This window comes from Lepisosteus platostomus, chromosome 18 (genome assembly GCF_059453375.1).
Source record: "Lepisosteus platostomus isolate fLepPlt1 chromosome 18, fLepPlt1.hap1, whole genome shotgun sequence".
NCBI classification, from domain to species: domain Eukaryota; kingdom Metazoa; phylum Chordata; class Actinopteri; order Semionotiformes; family Lepisosteidae; genus Lepisosteus; species Lepisosteus platostomus.
In genome coordinates this window covers 7,732,992-7,752,897 of record NC_142628.1, presented here as the reverse complement: position 1 = coordinate 7,752,897, position 19,906 = coordinate 7,732,992, and the positions used below count along the sequence as shown (strand labels likewise).

The window sequence follows — 19,906 nt, the reverse complement described above, 5'->3', positions numbered from 1 at the left end:
CTCATTGGAGGACATGTGGTCTTCTCAGTCTTGAATATATGTACATGTATGCATACAGGACACCTGCAGAGGTAGCTGGCATGTTCAGACAAATGTGCACCAGACTTCAGCGCTCAGTTTTTCACACATGGATCATGGGGAACGCATTGTCTTGCTCAAAGACAGCTGGCAGCGCTGTCTGAATGCTGGCAGCTGTGCTTGCAGTGGTATTCCCCAGTAAGGCCCTGTTTGTGTTCTCCGGTGTGCAGTGCCGTTGTCCCGAACATCTTGCCCTGGGTCCTGTGTGCATGTGCTCAGGATGTCATTGGCCCGCTGTGCGCAGGGTTCACCACACTGGTGTCTGCATTCAAAACTACGATATACGTACACAAATCTCTAAACCTAACCTAAAGCTTAGGATTTTTTTCCCCTCAGAAAAGCCTTTGTTCATCCTTGAAAGCATGCCTTTATAAAGAAGACTCTGGGTACTGTAATGCAACAAGTAATCCATTGCATAATATCATTTTATTATCAATATCAATATTATCATTTCCTGGTTGGACCACTCTGATGTCGTTTTTATCTTCCCGTAGTGGGCTGAATTTCCTGGGGAGGGGTGTCTGGGCACAGCCTGGTATAGGCAGCTCACTCTCAGGGCAGCCAGGGCTCTGTGAGCCACATACATGACCAGATTCAGCCTGGGTCATGTCACCCAGGTGGTTGGCACCACGTCACCCACAGCAGGAGTGGCATTGCCGCTGCTAGCCAACACAGTTGAATATTCCGTCTTGGGGGGGTACCTCACAAAAGAATTGGCAATTCTAAAATAATTGAAAATAATATGTATACTGCTGATACATATTTGTACACTTTCAATCAAGGTCAGCTTAATTTAACTATGCCTCAGGCTTAACATTTAGCATCTGTGAAGTCTGTTCTTCCTCAGATCAAACTGTCACAAAAGCAGTTACATAGAATATCTCTGGCCTGCTGTATGGTATCAGTTATGCCTTTGGAAGTTCTAGTGAATTTTGACTGCGCTTGGCAGCACAAGATTGTGCAGCATTGTTAATTGATTCAGCTTCATCCTATTGAATTGTACTGCTGGATAATTAGCTGGGAGCAGCTGTTGTGTAAACACATTAAAGAAACAAAATGCCCTCGCTGTACCAGCCCTGCCTGTGCCAGGGCCTTATTAACCACTGCTGACTGTGTGCCATGTCTCCTCCCCAGGGATCATCTGTTGCACCACTGGATAGCTCTCCTCGCGGACTGCCCAATCACTGTGCAGATGTATGAGGACATGGCGCTGATAAAGGACCACACGCTCGTGAACTCTCTGATCAGAGTGCTGCAGACGCTGCAGGAGTTCAACATTACACTGGAGACCTCTCTAGTCAAAGGAATAGGTATTTAGGCACACAAGGACACAAGCAGCACCCGATACTGCTAGCGCGAGGGGGAGCTTCGAAGGACTAGTCTAACACATTTTTTTACTTGGAAAAGAGACTTGAGGAAAGGACATTTTTGGCTTATTTTAAAGCTGCAGTTATTTTGCCATATATTAAGTGCAATGAGCCTTTTACAGTGTGTCATTATGTTTGTTCTCAAAATGTGCTGTTGACCCATTTTTACTCTCTGTTGTTTTTTATTTTAGTAACAGAAACAACCTGTGCTATACTGTATTCAAGAACTTAGATCTTTTGTTGTTGTTGTGTACTGCTGATAATAGCTATATTTAAAAGGAAGCAAACAAAAATAACTTAATATATTTTCAAAAAGGAACAGTATTATTTTGATATGTCTGTTGAGTTGCTTGCTCTGTTATTGAAATTTAGGTTTCACAGAGGCCAAACTTGAGCTCAAAACAAATGTTGTAGAAGTATACTTTATAAGTACTAACCCTTACAACAATGACACGTAAATGACCGAAAGGTTTCTATAGAAAGTTGTTCTCTGCAGAAATGTACTGCTACGTGTCTATAGAAAACTTTGGGTTATTTTTGTAAGGGAACGATGGGAGAGAATACGATTTTTAATATGAAATATGAAAAATGAACTGAAATTAGTTTTTATATCTTCTATAATAGATGTACACATTTAATTTTTTTCCCCAAAATGTAGTGTCAGCGTTCATTATATACTGCTTCTGCACGTTTTGATTTCTCAGATCATACATTCAGTTGTGCCAGAGAAGAGTTCACCCTGTCTATTTTTCTAAATTATAAATCAGGCTTTGGAGCTTCTGTCTAGTGCATGTTGTCCTTTTTGTATAAGCGACCGTCGAGTATAATTTCGGCAAAAATCGGCAAGTTTGAAAAACCATTAACCTCCATTCTACTTTAAAAGTTGACTTGTTTTTCTGTCTGTGCTTTTACTTGTTCATGCTTTCACATTTATTATTATTATTATTATTATTATTATTTTTTAACCTGTTCAGACTTCACTGAGACTGAGTATAAGTAACATTCCTTCTAAGCTCTTTCTCTGAATCTCCTTGTCATTCCAAGAAGAGGATTGTGGGAATCGTTCTGTTTTCATGGAGGTTTGTGCTGAGCCAGACATCCTCTCCGTTACTGACAGGACACTTTCTCCATCTGCCCACCACCTGGCATGTGAATTACTGAATTGTCCGCAAAAAAATATCCTCTTGCACTTCTCGAGATATATACAGTGTATGTTTTTAGTTACCCATCAGCTGAAAAACAGGTATTATCAAATAAGCCAGTGACCAGGTTTGGGAGTTTCACATTTGGATGTAGGTCGCAGTGGAGGATGTAGGATCTAGGTTTGATTGTGTTTAGTTTGCTGCCATTTTTAACAAGCGTGTGTGGATTTGGAGTAGACTTCAGTACATCCTCCTGTGGCACTTACAAGTTCATAGGTTGTAATCTGATAGGATCTGAAGGTCCACTTCAAGGCTTTCTTCCTGGGTTTAGAACGTGGCGGATGATAGTACAATTTCCAGTTAGCTTTGCTGCCTCACACCTCCAGGGTCTTGGACTGATTCCTGGTTCGAAACAGTCCTCTGTTTTGGGGGTATTTCATTTTTGCCCCCCCCGTTCTTGTGGATTTTCGTGGGCTGCTGTGGTTTCCCCCCTCTTCCCAAAGACACGTAGGTTTAAGTTCTGAATTGCCCCCTTTTTGGGAGTTTGTTCTCAGCAGGGCCAGTGGTTAATATTTGTTCCCAGTGCGGCCAGTGCTGATAATGTGATTGAAACAGAACAAAATCAGCTTGACGAGATTAATGGGATGGGGTTGCGTTTTCATTCTGGTGGTTCGGACCCTCAACTCGCAACGTTTTTCCAACTACGTCCGAGAATGAAGCTACTTCTCACCTCTGGTACCGGATCCTCTTTGATTAACAAACTGTGACGAGGGTCTTTCTGAGGAAGTATTTTCCCAGCTCAGTAAATTTGGAGGGCATCTGCTTGGCACTTTGGGCTAGAGGATTTTTTTCTTGTATATTATTCTCCCAAATGAAAACATTGACAATTTTTAACCTCATCAAATTCATTGACACTTTCACTTTTTAGTCCACATTCCTGTAGAGTAATCTCAGTTTTTGACATGATCTGGGGTATTCTGCAATTTGCTTGTTTCGCAAGACACTACAAGGACACGGTGAATCTTTTAACACTGGGGAAAAATAAGAAATTGTATTTGTGAATACAGTTCTATCCAAGTATACAGACATGCATTTGTATTCCTGAGCCATGTGAATCCATGGAGAATAGTGGAAGTTTACAGTGTTATATTTCACTTAAAGACAGTGGCTGTATTTCTCAGCTCCAGTAGCCATCTCCCATAGAGTTAAGATTGCTGCTGTTAATATGCTATGCAATATTCACTACACAGAGCAAAAGTAAAAAACAAGAAAAATTAAGGGTTATATGGTTCAGACTTTTGTCCCATTGTACTTGGCAGCAGAGTTTGAAGGCATAATAGCTTCATGGAAACATTAAATTTGACCATTTCATCCCCATAATGCTTGGCTATTGCTGATATTTCATCCGCCTTCAGTCTGAAACCATATACAGGCTGAGCTTCTTGGGACAGATACTACTTTTTTAAAAAAGGTTAATAAAGCAGTGTTGTGTAGTGTAAAATAAGAAGTGGTTAACTGTACAGTGTATAAAATGTAATAAAACAAAAGGATAATGTCTCCACGTAAAAGTGTATTGTATATTTTTACATAAACCATGAACTTGCTCTGTAGTATGTAGATTGCAATTAATAATGTATCTGGGAAGTGGTTTTATAGAAGGCATCCTTTTTATCTTTGTAACTGCTCTGGTTGTATCTATTCTGTATAGGAAATGTAGCTCTGAACTAGAGAAATGGCCCTGAGTAGTTACACTTGTATTTTACACATGTCCTGATGAATAAATGGTAAACATTTCCTAACAGTAAGGCTTCTTATTTATTTCCACTTGGTGTTGACCTTTTAAGAGTAGAGCAGTTTCATTAAAACACTTCATTTGGTTCATAAGAACGATATTTGCCACAGAAATTGGCTGTATTTCCAGATATTCTTTCGACACTTAAAGCAATTTTGAAATTATTAAACAAATTAAATGTGTGTTGTCTAAATACTAAATAAAGTAATAGGGTGCATTAACACGTTATGCCTGTTTCAAGGTACAATTGCAATTTAAAACACCTTGAAAACCTTGAATTTACAGAACGCTGTAAATGTTAAAAGACCAGTCCTTCAAATAACAACCGAAACGGTTACTATTACACTGACTTTCTAGGTCCTTTTAAAGGATTTAAGATCTCTAATAACATACAAAATTGTGAATTCTCACAACTAATGCATTGATCTGCGTTCCCGTTTTTGTGATTTTCTACAGCTCGCTCTGTATTTTATATTTCATAAAGACCTGCATGGTCTGTCTAGTTTTGCAGCAATCTGCAAACTAATATGCAGTATAGACCGTATACACAGCAAATTTGATTAGACAATAGCAGGTACAGTTCCACTGAAAATACGGTATTTCTATCACTGCTCAGTGACCCAGTTAATCAAACAAGGGCTTGCTATTTTCATCGAGGGCTCCAAAATAAACGCGACTGCGTAGGTAACGCTAAAAATAAGATTTACAGTACTAAGCCCAGGTGCGTTTTATGCAAGGACTCGGGGTGCTTGGTCGCATTATATGAAGCGCATGTAGCGGGACCTCGCAGGCGAAACAAAACTTCTGCGTGCCCCCGAAGGACAGCAAAAAAACAAAAACAAAACAAAACGGGAAAACAGGGTTTGCTTTTAACCGCCCTCGATGGGACTTAGCGGGTGTGTGTGTGTTTTTTTAAAGTGCGTGACACGTGGGAACGAGGTGAACGGGGCTCCTCGCGCGCAGCAGGAGCTCGCGGGGCGCCGCCGCTTTTGTCCGCCCCGCGCGCGCAGCCCAAGTTGTGAATGAAACTGCCCGGGACGCACGTACACCGCCCGGGCTCGCGCCGGGGTGGGAGGAGCCCCCGCGTGAACAATGTCAACACTGCGGGGCGGCCAGCGGTCCGTCCCCGCGGGCGGCCGGGCGGCGCTGACCGGCACGGCAGCGCAGGGGCAGCATCGGGATCGCAGCCCCGCAGCTGAACCGCGCTGTAGGAGCTGCGCCCGACCCCGGGCGGCTGTCGTGCTACCGAAAACGCATTCGCGCCATTTCAGTGCCCCCAGCCTAACAATAGTTTTTTTGTTTCATTCCTTCAGTCCCCTGCGGCTTGTGGGAAGTGCAGTCTCTTTAGCCAGCCCGAGCCGTAGGAGTGGCTGGAGGGGGGCGTGTAAGCGAACTACATTTCCCAGGATGCAACATGCTTAAATGCCTGTCCGGGGCTCCTCCGATTGGTTACATTTGTGTTCAAACGAGTACGTTGGACTCCTTATATGGTGTTTCTGTGATGCTACGTTTGGGGCCAATGTTTTCATGCTAATGATATTCTAATATCCAGCTGTATGCAGGAGTAGCGTAGTAAGGCATGCGCAGTCGTCCCCCTCAGAAAACAGCGAGGTTTCAAAGTTTTTGTTGGTAAGTCCTGTTCTTTTTGCAATTTCGCGGGCGGTTTTGCTACAGATTTTAAGAAAACGCACACGAAGCATGGCGGTCGGGATTCCCGAGACTCGGAGGTGTCTGTCGGTGACGAAAAGCAGATAGATGCTTGTCTGCAAGGTGGTCATTAGCGCACAACAATGGGAGAACGTGGACGGGGAGCGTGGCGTGGTAGTATCAAAAACTAAAATCAAGGACATCAAACTGTTTCGCGCTTTCCTCCCCACCCCACCTCCTCTCTCTTTAAAATAAAAAGAGCAGACGCCGTGAAAGTTACACATTTGCGACCGCTGGCGTGCAGACGACGGGGGAGTGGAGGGGACTTGTTGTGAAAATGAGGATTTGTCTTTTAAGTGTTGCACGGTTCAGTGTTGGTAACGTTCCTTTTAAAATAAAGCGCCTCCCCACTATCTGTGAGAGGGATCCAAGCTCGACTCTGCCGAGCTGGATGCCTGGCATCGCAGTGGATATCGCAATATTGTTACGGGAAAGTACGCTGGCATTTCGGGGGACTTTTTTTTTACCAAAGTGTTTTAAACAGACGAGGATCTTTGATTCTCGCGTGGTGACGTCAGGGCGAGAGGTTTGATGGATACAGTTACCCTGAACCGTCTCGGCTATAGATGGTAGCGTGCGCGACACCTTTGAGGCTGAAACGTGTAGGTTTTGCCGTTTGTGCATTCATCCATTGAGCTCCAGGGAGATGAAAGAATATGCCAGCCGAACGCCGCGACGCATTTTCTTTGTTTTCTAAAGTAAGTTTCGGTTTCGACGCAATTTAAAAACGTGCCGTTTGGAAAGCACGATGCGACGAGAAGGAATTGGGGAGACAAAAAAAACAATTCCTCGCCTTCCCAGGTGAAGGGATTGTTGGATTTTTTTAAAAAAAGTTTTGTTTTTGTTCCACGAATGTTGTTTTTGCACGCAGTATGATCGAATCGCGTTGCTTGCTTGCGAGAGAAAATGGGTTATGTTGTGTCTGGCGCTACAGCTCAGTAGTACCAACGTAGCACGGCATTTAGGTCAAATAAGTGGCTAGTTACGGTTAAATATGCACTCTTAAAAGACCGCGATGGTACATCGTGGTCTTTCAAAGTTTGTCTTCGCGTATTTTGCTGTCTATTCAGAATTTAACATTAAAAAGAAAACATTTCTTTGCCCGCAATGCACGTTGCGGTGTCCGCCCCCTTTATAGTAATAACCGCGGAAACAAACATGGAGCAGGGGCATGTCTGAGGCACTACCGTATTCACGTGTGTTATGTCGATCCGTTTTATTCTTCTGCTATCAAAAGATCAAATTGATTTCGCTTCTGTTTGACACCCATGATTTCGCCTTCTCAGTGTTGCACGAACCTTTGGAGATGTTTGGTTTTCATAAATCGAAGATCTATCGCAGCCACGAAGGCTGTTGCATTTGTAAGACGAAGTCGTCCAGCTCTCGCTTCACAGACAGCGGTCGGTACGAAGAAAACTTCAGACTCTGCTTTGGGTAAGTTTTATTTGTATTCTGCGTTAAAATGCACTTGATCGCAGCTGCATGTTTCAGCCACAAAATAAGAGCTACACACAGCGGCTGGAGACTGGGAACTTCTCAGTAAGGTCAGCGGAACAGCTACTAAGTCGCTCTTCTTGTTTGAAAGATAAACGAGTGGTAACAATAAATGAAAATGACATAGAGCCGGTAACCAGCTTTGGCGACATGTCTCCTCTGCGTGACACTACCGCACCATGAATCACATCTCTAATTAATCTGCCTCTCACGTCAGTGAGCACGATTTTAAACGTGTAAAAATACGGGACTCCGGGGGGGATAAAACAATCTGGACCACAAAGGTGATTTATCACATCATTCAAGATCCCTAAACGTAGTTTTGCCGTTCATCAGCGGTCTCCGATGAAATAACCGGTACCAGTACCACTTGGTACTCTTTGCTTGGCAGCGCAGTTAAGAGTGCAGTGTGGTATGCAGCAAAGCAATTATATTTGATATAAGATTCATCGAATGTTTCGGAAGTCTTTCCAGATCTCCGCCACTTTTCTAAACGTATCGCTAGCAAACGGGACGGAAACATTTTTTGTTGTTCTAGGCTGATGGAAGATCGGACGGGAGATATATGTAATGCTTGCGTCCTGTTAGTGAAGCGCTGGAAGAAACTTCCCCTGGGCTCCAAAAAGAACTGGAATCATGTAAGTATCCACTGTGCAGAAAACACTTCTTTTTTTTTTCTTTTTTTTTTGCAAGGTCGTGGTGAAAAGTTTTGGGCTGATTTTTTTTTACTTATAAAGAAGTGAAGCTTCCTTGTATTTCTAGTACATGCCAGCCAAAAAAAATAAAAATAATCGGGGGTGGCTTTGAGTATTCCTGTGCCTGTCTGGCACTGATTTCTGAAGCGTCTCTCCTCAGGTGGTCGATGCGAGAGCAGGGCCTGGCTTCAAGATGACCAAACCCAAGAAGATGAAAAGTGGCGACGGCAGCAAAAAGAAACTCAAGAAGCTTCACAAGTTCAAGAGGCAAAGTGAGTAGCGGGCTGGATGTTGGATCTGTTTGTGTCTGTGTTTGTAGTGGCCTGGATGGGCCGTGCGTGCCCTACAGGCTGCTGCTGCGGCCCAGCTGCAGAAGATGACAAGGCAGGTGTGTTTGTAGTGTTAAATCGCCTTAAGTCCCGGCAGGTGAGGCTACGGTTTCAAGAAGGTGTCTCGCAAAGAGACCTGATCCGTGGAGTTCCCACTTCCCCCTGCATGCCTCACCTGCCTGGATCTCGGCATCGCCCTTCACCCGCGCGGGAGCCAGACTCCTGCCGCTGCTGGGAGTTCCCGGGAAGTTTTTCGACCAAGCCTTGTCCTTCCTTTACAGATTCGGATGCTCACAGCACCACGTCCAGTGCCTCGCCCTCCCAGTCGCCCAGTTACAGCAACCAGTCCGACGAGGGCTCCGACATCGAATCCAAGCAGAGGCACTCCTCCCCATCCGTGTTCTCGTTCATCGACCTCTCTTACTGGAAAAGGTGCGATCCAGTTTTTTTTTTTAGCCCGCTTTCCTCATAGTTCAGGCTCTTTTTAAGTATCCGTGGCCCAGATCGTTTACTCGCTAGGGGGCGCTGCTTCAAGTGGCAGGGCTGTGCTCTCGGGGGAGTATGGTTTTTTAGTATCGTTGGTGAAGACCATCACTGATTAGCAGATGGCTGGTCAGAAGAAGTCATGGGCACACGATCTGATCCAGGGCCCTTCGGCTGTCAAGACCTTGCGAGTTCCTGGTCTCCTCTGAGCTAGTTGGGTTGATGTTCTTCAGGAGCGGGGCTGCTGAGCCCTGCGGTACTGTCAGGAAAGCGGGATCGGTAGTAAGACCTGCGCGGACTGAGCCGTGTGGAAGCATGTTTTGCCAGTGAAAACGTTTAACCTTTAAAGGGCTGTTTTTCTGCTGCCGCTGCTTCTAGGCAAAAGGTGTGCTGTGGCATCATTTACAAGGGGCGCTTCGGCGAAGTCATGATCGACCCCCGCCTCTTCAAGCCCTGCTGCAGCTCCAAGAAGCCGGAGCCGCCGGCGGCGCCGGAGGAGACCGGGCCGGGCCTGAAAGAGGAAGACGAGGAAAGGTGGTGATGAGGGCCCGGTGTGGCTCGGCCCAGCTGTCCGGTCCTGACCTCAGTTCTCGTCTCCGGTGACCCCTTTCCTCTCCCCCCCCCCCGTCCCCATTATTTAGTTAAGTGTATATCAGTTACCCAGGTAAATTGTTTCTTTATTGTCTTTTGTACATGAGTTTTCTGATGTATCTTTTTTTAAAAAAAGAAAAAAAAGCCAAAAAAAGGCCGTTTTTTAAACTATGGGCATTAGTAAAATATTTATAGGATCAGGAGGCGTGATTATATAAGGCCTTAACAGCCAGATTATTCGTTTTTTCTTTTTTATGTATTTCATTCAAAGACTGTAAAAAATCATTTTTTTTATTGCTAGTATCTGCATATGTAAATAGTGTTCAGATTTTATACTGGCATCTTGACTGCCCTTTTCTAGTCTTGTTTGGTTTCTTAAGTGCAGTCTGGATTAAAAAAAAAAAGGAACATTTACTTTATATTTTGATATGCAAAATAAAACACAAGGTCTTTCGAACCAGTGCAGTGAAGTGGTGGAATACGTCTGCGTTCACAGGATGCTGTGTGGCATGTTGTGGGAACCCCTTTCTCTATTCCTCATTGAACTGAAACATTAATTTTGGACAGCTGGTTGACTCAAGATGTTTCTTGAAATGTATGGAACGGCAGTCCTGAAATGGTATACTTCTTGGGCAGCCCGAATAATGTGTCTTTTATCAGGGGATCTAATCGGAGTCATTGTTTGAGCTGTACCTACCTGATTTGGAACAGCCACGACCCAAGCTCGACCCCGCGATCACAGACCTCAGCCTGGGTTCAGGGGAGTGCCTTTTACCCACTGAGCCACTCTGGAGACCTAAGAGTGTTTTAGCTGGAAAAGAGATGTTGGCGCCTCAGTTTAGCAGCTAATGGGCACAATAGTGTGGCCTCTTACGCTTGTGGTCTGTGGCTGATGCACACTTCAAGTCACTGCCTTGATCAGGAGGGAGGTCAACCCATGTTAATGTCAAATGGTTTTGCTAGCATAAACAGGCATAAAAGCGAATTGAGGTATTTCCAGTAAAACCCAGTCCATTAATGTATGGATGCATCTCCATTACATTGAATTGCAGCCTGGCACATTCATTTACTAGTTTACATTGAATAAAGGAATACTTTTTTTCCTTCTGCTTTTCAGCACACAATATGGTGCTGTATTCGCAGGTGTACAGTTATTTTTGACCCACTGGGTTCTAATATGCAATGAACTATTTTGTAACTCAGTACAGGAAATAAACATCTCAGAATGAGTATCGTCTTCCATGAGCTCTATTAAGTATAGGTTCTAGGGCAGAAATTATGAACTTGTACTGTAAAGCAAGTGAACTTTTTTGTTTTGCAAATCACAAAACTTTATATGCAATTGAGCTTAACCATAGTCAAGTAAATGCTGGGTTGTTTCCCAACAAAAAATGGAAAAGTTTTTTTTCCCTGAAAAGATTACATTTCCACATTGGTGTGAAAGGCCTTATCAGTAGGTAAGACGGAGCAGTTCCAAAGCTCAGAATTATGCCACCAAACCATACTTGTAGGGTTGCATCTTGAACTGTAAATTTCCGGTTGCTTTGTAGCCTTTAACTAGGAGTATTGAAAGGACAGCTTTGTGCTGAGGACTAGTCTTCCAAGTAGTTCAGCTCTCAGTGGACTTCTGTTCTGCAACAGATAACAGGAGCAATACGATATCCTAGGATATACTGGCAACGTATGTGACTGGTACTGTTGCAAACACTTTGGTCTTTTATACTACTGATCTTTTAAGACCTTGTTGGTGCATTTGCTGCTTGTGCTGTAGAAGAAAAAGAACTGCCTAACTGAAATTGTGGATTGCAGTTTAATTTCTAGTCTGGCTCAGAATTCTGCATGTTTACAGAAACCTGATTTCTTTGCATCTTTGTCTTCCGCCTGGTTTGTGTTAATGCACCATTTGGGTATTTCAGTGAAAATAGTTTGCTTGAGATAAAGTTGACCACCTTTTTTGGTGTTGTTTTTTTTCCAGATTTTTAAAAACAGCAAGTTTGTGTAGCTGCGTGTGAAGCAGAATGTTTCCAAATGTCACAGCTGTCCTTTTGATGTGTGAAACCATTTTTTTAAATAAGTTGTACTGTGGCCAAGAAAATGCACCTGTTAACAGGGAAGTATTTGAAAGGTCAGGGTGTTGTACATCTTAAAGAGTCAAGTATTTCACAAGTAACATGACATTGGTTTTACCACATGGAAACATCATTTTAGAAGAACTATAACACCAAAAGATGAAAACCAAAAATGTACTATAATTCAGTTTCAGATTTTTAGTAAATCCAGATTAAAACATTAAGACATGTATGTAGTTCAGCTGTTTTGCATTATATGCATCTTAACTGACATTTAAAATATCTACTGTGCTTTTAACCATTCATTATTCACATTTTCAAAGTCATGAATTGTACTGAATGTTTGTTGTACTGTCCGTGTAAAGTAAAATGTGCTGAAGTTTTTTTTTTCCAACTTGAGAGGTGGTTCACTAAATGTGCTCCCCCCCACTACCAATACATCTCGTGTTCATTTCCAACAGATTCTTGAGAATCTGTAATATTTCCCAGGTTTTCACTGAAGTGCAGGAAACCACTTTACCTGAAGATGGCGCCTTTGAGTTCCCGTAGTACTTTGTTTCGTACCGAATGAAATAGGGGACTTAACCGCAGACATCCTTCAACGACGAGAGAGAGCTATGTAAATAAATTAGGATGGGGTGCCCCCTCTGCTTTTAATTAACAACAAAGCCCTGTTGGTTTCATTAAGTGTAGAATCGGATTTATCCTGGACCGACTGAATCCTACTAAAATGATTGAAGAGCAATTGCTTTCTTAAAGCCTATTCCCTCTAAATTTGCGTGCTACTGTGTAAACCCACTGAGGTGGTTGGGACTGCTGCCTCAACACTCTTGGCTCCCGAGTTTGATTTTGGACGAGGATGCTGTCTGTGTGGAGTTTGCGCATTCTTCCCGTGTTTGTGTAGATGTTCTCCTGGTGCTGCAGTTTCCTTCCACCTCACAAAAACATGCTTGAGGTTAGTTTGGTGTGTGTCTTTGTGGGTGCCCTGTGAGGGACACCCCTATTTGGTTCGGCCATGTGCCCTGTGCTTCTGGGGCAGATTCTGGGTTGAGATGAACCTTGCCAGGAATAATGGGCTTTCAGATATTGGACGTATCCAGTGAAGTTGTATTTCCAAGACTTGCCATAGCTGGCCATGTTTTTTGTCACTCCGACATCTTAAAAAATCGCCTTGTATTGATCATCTACCAAACAGATTTTCTATAAAGATTCTCTTCAGGCTGATTTTTCTCTCATCTTGGTTAAGGTCATTTATTTATTTGTTTTGCATTTCAGCAGTGCATAAAACACTATTTTTGTTTCTCTTTGTTGTGTTCTGCAATGTCAGAGAACTGTGTCCTTTATTCAGTATCATCATGTATCCGTGGTAAGATTAAAGAACTTTTCAGATTTCTTTTTTATTTTCATTAAAACGTTTGAAGTAGGATAATTGTTGAACGATGTCAAACAAGTGATGGAATGATCTGTTTTTGCTTACTACATGGGAAAAAATACCAAATCAAAAATCACAATTTAGTATTTGTAAGTCGAGGAAACTGCTATTTTTATGAAAAAGGTACATAATCATTTGAAGTGTGCCTTTGTAAGAACTGGTGAAATTCTGCAAGGGAATTTAGGTTTAATTAAGCGTCTAAGTCTCCAGTCTAATTTATTTTATTTATTTTGCATAAGCTTTCTGTATTCACCTGATGCTGTAAAATGACTGTTTGAAAATCATTTTATTTTTGTGCACTTTTTGGATTTTTTTACCAACTGTTAAATTGAATGCTATTTTATATATCTCTACTGTATTACTTCTGTATTTTAATAAAATATTAAAAATGGTTCTGTCTGAGTTTTACTGAAAGATGAAGCACATTTTTTGTTTTTATATTGTAGTATATCTAATATTTGAATATAGATAGATGAGGTTTTTCTATCCCGAGAAACGATTTTTCAGAAATTTAATTTTAAATTAACAGAAAATGCAAATTTTCCCGTGAAACTCCACACAGTTGCACTAGATCTATCGATACATTTGATGACAAATTTGAAATAAGAAATCCATAAGAATATTTTTAAATGTATTTGTAACATTTAATCGTTTCCTGCTTGCAGCCTGTTGTGATAAATTTTGTACACCTTTTCACAGTTCTCGGTTTTCTAAATGTGCCTTCCAGTAAAAATATTTACTAGTACAGCAGTATGGATTTGTGAATGCTGGCTTGATCTCCATTTTACTCGTTAATTCCAATATTATACCACTAGATGGAGACTGGTCCTATTTTGTAACATCATTCCGCTCTATTTCGTAATGCTTTTTAAATCTTCACCGATTTCGAGGACGACAATACATTTTCTGGCATATATGGCCCAATAATTTCTTTTTCTCCTACAGTTTGCTTTTTTAATTCATAGTCTTAAAGGAATGGAAAGCAATCTGCTTTGTCAGATCAGTCAAACTTAAATACCAGTTATGAAGAAGTTTGACTGGGATCCACAAAATAAATGCTTTTAGGGGTATTACCTCTTGTAAAAACTATTTGCGTTTGTTTCAGACTTGGTACGTGCATATTAAACATTTGAGTGGATGTTTTGAACAATAATTATCAATTAAAATACGTAAATATGGAGCGAAAACAACGTGCCAATACGTTTTTCGCGACAATTCTCTACTCGACTTCTTGTAAGGTTACGAATCGATTGGTCTGTGACTTGGGAACATACCAAAAGTACTTAACGACATGTATATATGCGCAACTACCTGGAGTGGTACTCCAGGAATCACTTTTGTATTCGTTTTTATGAATAATTTCTCTTTTCGGGTAAAAACAAGCACCTTAGATACACGGTTTAATTAGTGTTGATAATCTGCACATAATTAACATTTGTATGGTTGTTCTCATTTTATTTGACTGTTTTAAGGTTTTAATATGTGGATTAGGAGATCTGTAAACACCTAAATTTATCAGCAAAAGACGCGAATAAATTGAAATTCCAGTTTTTACCCAAATGAAAATCGCTTGCTCTTGATTCTGTTGTGAGTGAAATGGGGAAACCATGCGCTCATGTACCACTTTTCAACTCATCTTGAACAACAGGTACGCAAAACTTGATATTTCCCCGGAGATCACCGAGGAAGGGTATTATTAAAACTCGAATAACTGGTGTCAGAGTAAGATTCTGCAGTGAAGTCTATCGTATACTTGACAGAAGTTGGTCTCTTGTTTTAGCTATTTTAGGTCAGAAATAATTTGGTTTATTAGCTATTGTATATTCTACTGATACTACCTCTCCCCTGTCTCCGACCAAATTACATTGCAGCGCTAGTGTATCCACAGTTACTGAGAATTGTGAACTGCCTTTATATGTGAAGGTAAGCCATATACTATACTGCGTACTGAAGACTTCGACGAAGGAGCTTCAATAATTTGCTAGTAACAACGCAAAAGCTATTAACAGTGAAGTGTAAAAGAGAATAAAATAATCCTAGGATACCATTAACTTCTTTTAACTAAATATGCGTTTAAAAAAGATAGAATGTTTATGAACAAAACCAGTTTTGGGAGGTATGTCATATTTATTCGTTTCCAGCTTGCAGTGTGATCTCATTAGACCCCAGACGGTAAGAAAATGTAGGGCTGGTTTCAGTACTGTACTGCGGCGATAGATCTTCAATGTAAACCGGGTTTACTAGTGCAAGGGGTGTTGGTGGACCAGTAGGTGACACTGTTCCTTCTTGGCTGGAGGTTTCAGATCAATACCCCAGCATGGTGGCTGGGGACATTGTACCGTGTGCGCCTGCGACTTCAGACGAGGTCTTGACTGCCTGGTCATTAAAGACCCCATGACACTGTTCGCAATAGAAGCGGGTGTTAACTTTGATGTCCTGGCTAAATTCCACTCTATAATTTGACACCCCTGAAGTCGACCCTTCATCAGCTACTGAATTAACTTCTCTAGCAGATCTGTTTTGTAGTGTACTACGGGTGCGCAGTGGCTGCCGCGCATCACAATTAGTGCGCACTGTGCTTAAGTGGTGAAGTGGATCCACTCTACGTGAAGTGTCTTTGTAATCAATTGTGATGATTGCTTTATAAACGCAAGGAATTATGGAATTGTTGTTGTTAAGAGTGCTAATAAAGAATCCAGTATTTGTGTTGTGAAAGAGATAGGAACAGGAGTTAATTGCTGAGATTAACGCATCAGTCTTTTACGGAGACGAACTGCTTTAATCCTTCTTTTGTTCTTGAGGCTGAATTCCTTCCATGAATTTTTTGTTTATCCACATTAATAAACAGATACTCAAAGCAGAGCGTGTCGTGTCGCACTGACAAAAACCTCGACGCAAGAAATTTTGATTGCGCACATTCCAGATTTTAAAACTATCTAATCTCGGTTTTCTCTTTCTTGTTGTGCTGTTTCGGGTCAATATCGTCGTTCATACACAATTTTAAACTGGGATTTGGTTACACACTTAATTGCCTCTATATAAAAGGAAAACCAAAAATCGCCTACCATAATATTATCATTTTAAAAATTTGTTAACTGCCCAATAGGATTGATCCTTATTTTTTAGCTGTCCTAAAACTCCAGTCAGATTATCACTCCCGATCTCAGGCCATTCTTTGTGAAGTGGTCCAAGAAACGTTTATCACGCCTCTGACTGAACAGGGGGGTGAACTGGCGAACAGTCACTTTCGTCTGTCTCCTCTCTCTCCGAGTCACACACACACGCACCCTCACACACTTTTTTTTAAAAGAATCCCTCAAATCGGCTGACAGGATAGAATGAAAATGAGGCTGACACTTGGTCATTTTGTTAGTACAAGCGCGTCCTTGCAAAGAGACACCTAGCTTTGGATCATATCACTATGGGAGCTGTTTGTTTTGCACGGGACTTCTGTTTGTTTTTCCTCTTGTTAAATACTCGTCAAGGCACTGCGAGTGCCAGGAATCAAGGTAGGTTCCTCGCTGTCTGGGACCGATTTTGTTGCACACATGTCCTTAACGGTGTTTAGGTTATGCACGCCTTGTCTCCTTTCCTAGTCCAGAAGAAATTCCAGTTTGTATAAAGCCTAATATTTTATACAAATAAGAATAAAGTTTTATTAGGAATTAAAACATGCAACCCTCTATTACTCAAACGTATACTTTTTCGTAATATTTACTCATTTACGTTTTACCGTCCTGTTCTGTCCAATACAGCTTTATGTATATTAAATTTAAACGTGTAACTATAAGTGATGACCTCCTGTTTTGAAATATAGCTCTTTAGTTTTCTAGTAAAATGCATATATATTATATTCATGTACATTTACATTGGATCAGTTCTCGGACAGAGGCTGTTACTTTAAACTTGCTTTAGTTTGATTACACTATATCAGTACGTTGTTTTGAACAAAATTCTGTCAAACAATGTCTTTGAATAATCTCAGTTCGCCTCTCTGTAGTGATCCTGTAAAGCTCTTGGAACATTTGCATTGCGCTTATCAAAACGTTTAGTTTCTGATGACATTTGAAGACATGCTCTGAAAGAAATAGCTATAACGGTTAAAGACGCAAATGATGCAAATGAATACACGGGATACGACAATTTTTATAACACTATAAATATCATTCTGAAACTTTATGGAGAGAGTGAGCCTGTAAAGAATTCTGCACAGACACAAAGAGGTGAAAAAAGAAAGACTTGCATTAAGTTTTTTTTTGCATTCCGTTAACTGCAGATGTGGATCATTGCTCTGGAGGAAGTGATGGCTGTCATGTAGATGCGATTTGTCAAAGTACCCCAACATCTTACAAATGTACATGTAAACCGGGTTACAAGGGAGATGGAAAATACTGTGAAGGTAATCTTTAATTTTAAAATGCCAATCCAAATGTATTTGATTGGTCTTTCCCTTCTAAGGCTACAATGATACCACATTTTCTTGGATACATTCAACAAACAGTTGTCTCCCACTTTCTAAACGTCTAGTGTTAACAGTAACCTTGCCGCTGGTGCCGCTGTTAATGTGTAAATTGTGTTTCTTTTAGTCCTTTTAGAGTGTGGAAAAGTTAAAAAAAATATTGTCACTTAATGGACAGCTTTCTAACGTCAACATTCTTAAACTGTTTTAACAACGATTAAGCCTGAGTTCCTATTAAGTGTAAAATAAAAGTTTTGTAGGCTGTTTAATAGCCAGCTGTATAATAGCTTAGTGAAAATGATTATTTTATTGTTTGTGATAATTACTGTGTGTGAGCATACCATCCTGTGTTCAGAAGTAATGTTGTACAGGCATGCACAGGCTCCTGTATTGGATTATTATGTTTATTATTGCTTTTCTGACTTCAGACACTGTATTGTTTGTGTGTGAGATCTGAAGTAGTGTTTTAAAGAAGTTTATACTGAATGATGTATAAGCCAATCCACAAGGTCTGTAGGTATGTGTTAGTCTCCTCTTTTCTCCTGATGTCTGGGAGTCAGTCCCGTATCATCAGCTAAACCGGTATCAGGAGAGTGTGTTGGCCATGTGGAGTGGATAGATAGCCTACCGTCCACTTTGCTTCCCAACTATATTTTGCTGTGTTTGAATCTGCTATCCTGGGCTGATCAAATTAAAAAGAACTCCTACAGTTGATCAGTACTGTGTGTTTTCACATCGGATCACTTTTATGCCAGGTGTATAAACAGGTCTGTTCTACACAGTAGATAAGGGGATTTATTTATTGTGGATATTTTATTCCAAATGAGAAAACCCAAAACTTTTTTTTTCCATGTGTTGTCATGGATCTGCCATTTCCCCTCTTCTCTGGAGAAGCAAACATTCATCAACCCTGACTTGTGTCCCATTTCTTAGACATTGATGAATGTGATATTGAGTACAATGGAGGCTGCGTACATGAATGTAACAACATTCCAGGCAATTATCGCTGCACTTGCTATGATGGATTCAAGCTAGCACATGACGGACATAATTGTCTAGGTAAGTGTTTTATATATCTCTACACACCGATCTGTGGAATGGGGCTTTTTTGCTCCCTGGAGTTAGTGTCATTACCGTAAATATGCTGATACAAATTTGAATTTGACTTTATTTTGAGAATGGCGTATACTGTTTACATGTTACTTGCCTGTAGTTAAATGCTTGGGAATGAATGGTTTGGTTTTTTCTCAACGCAACGTCTTTTACAAAATCCAGTATTGACTAAAACTAAGAAGCTTGGGATATAGCATTTACTCTTTCCACACAGAATATTGGCTTCTGCCGTATGTTAAGTGCTCTATTAAATAGGATTATCTGAAGATACATTGCGCATATCATTTGTATTGAGAGGCCTGAAGAAAAGCAAAGCTCACAGGGACATTTTACTAATAAAATCCTCCCTCCTCCCTTTGCAAGGGCAGTTATCTGTGGACAGCAAATGAACGGGCTTTTAAGAAAATGACAAAAAATTGAATTATAGTGCTTGTGTTGATTGAGCCACACCAGCAGTTGGATTCTTTGTCATTTCTGTTTTCTTATAATCTGTTTTAATTAGTGAGCACATATAAAAGAACAGTGTGATCCCTGTCTTCAGTGTTTTTTTTAACTCAAAACAGCGTTTTATGTAAATATTAGTATTACAAACCAAGATTATTGCAAATAATGATTTGACTAAGATGACATTTTGAATATGCCCTGCAAAGTTTGATGTATCGATTTGATCAGGGGGAAACGGTTCCCTTCCTTAGCAAAACAACCATGAACTGAGCCACTACCACCTCTCCTTAAGAAATAAACCTGTAATTATCCTTTTTGATTTCCTTCACTTTAAATTTCTACCTTTTCATTTAAAAGGATGCTAGACTAGTCTGAGATTAAATTATAGGTATGGAGCAAATGTAATGAACAAAAATGTAATTAAACAGACCTTTCTTCAGGAAGGCCTATATCTCAGGATTATTTTTTGAGCTACCTGTAATCCTTAACTACTACTTCACGAGCAATGAAAGCATTGCTGGTTGTGTACATTAATTTGTTTTGACAGGTTTGCAATGTTAATATTTTTATTATTGCTGCAATCTGTCTAAATAAAGTCCGCATTTTAATTGTTAATGTCATGCTGAGTTTGTTACGATTATTGTTACTATACCTAAAATGAGCCTCGCTTGATATTCATGAAATATATGTATGAAAAGTAATGAACTTTTG

At 40.8% G+C, this 19,906-nt stretch overlaps 3 protein-coding genes across 10 annotated transcripts in view; all 3 read left to right on the top strand.

Annotated features, from left to right (window-relative positions):
* The window catches only part of dennd5a (DENN/MADD domain containing 5A), a 58,163-nt gene extending 53,775 nt beyond the window's left edge, over positions 1-4,388 (top strand). For all 5 annotated transcript variants that reach the window (XM_088611969.1, XM_088611972.1, XM_088611968.1 and 2 more), the window contains one exon: positions 1,213-4,388. In XM_088611969.1, coding sequence (XP_088468095.1) covers positions 1,213-1,396 — 184 coding nt within the window. In that variant the 3' untranslated portion in view covers positions 1,397-4,388. The remainder of the gene's footprint in view (positions 1-1,212) is intronic.
* Positions 4,389-5,856: 1,468 nt separating this feature from the next.
* On the top strand, positions 5,857-10,135 carry sinhcafl (SIN3-HDAC complex associated factor, like). 3 transcript variants are annotated; one of them, XM_088612032.1, is made up of 6 exons: positions 5,857-6,008; positions 7,373-7,520; positions 8,119-8,218; positions 8,436-8,547; positions 8,886-9,036; positions 9,466-10,135. In XM_088612032.1, exons 2-6 carry the CDS (start codon positions 7,393-7,395, stop codon positions 9,626-9,628), a joined length of 654 nt encoding a protein of 217 aa, XP_088468158.1. In that variant the 5' UTR covers positions 5,857-6,008; positions 7,373-7,392; the 3' UTR covers positions 9,629-10,135. The 3 variants fall into 3 exon arrangements, with proteins under 3 accessions (XP_088468158.1, XP_088468157.1, XP_088468159.1); XM_088612031.1 differs by lacking the exon at positions 5,857-6,008 and adding an exon at positions 6,105-6,784; XM_088612033.1 differs by lacking the exon at positions 5,857-6,008 and adding an exon at positions 6,788-6,887.
* Positions 10,136-16,419: 6,284 nt separating this feature from the next.
* Positions 16,420-19,906, top strand: part of scube2 (signal peptide, CUB domain, EGF-like 2) — a 28,168-nt gene continuing 24,681 nt past the window's right edge. The window contains exons 1-3 of one of the 2 annotated variants that reach the window (XM_088612027.1): positions 16,420-16,688; positions 17,456-17,578; positions 18,572-18,697. In XM_088612027.1, coding sequence (XP_088468153.1) covers positions 16,601-16,688; positions 17,456-17,578; positions 18,572-18,697 — 337 coding nt within the window. In that variant the 5' untranslated portion in view covers positions 16,420-16,600. The remainder of the gene's footprint in view (positions 16,689-17,455; positions 17,579-18,571; positions 18,698-19,906) is intronic. The other variant, XM_088612028.1, reaches the window with a different exon arrangement.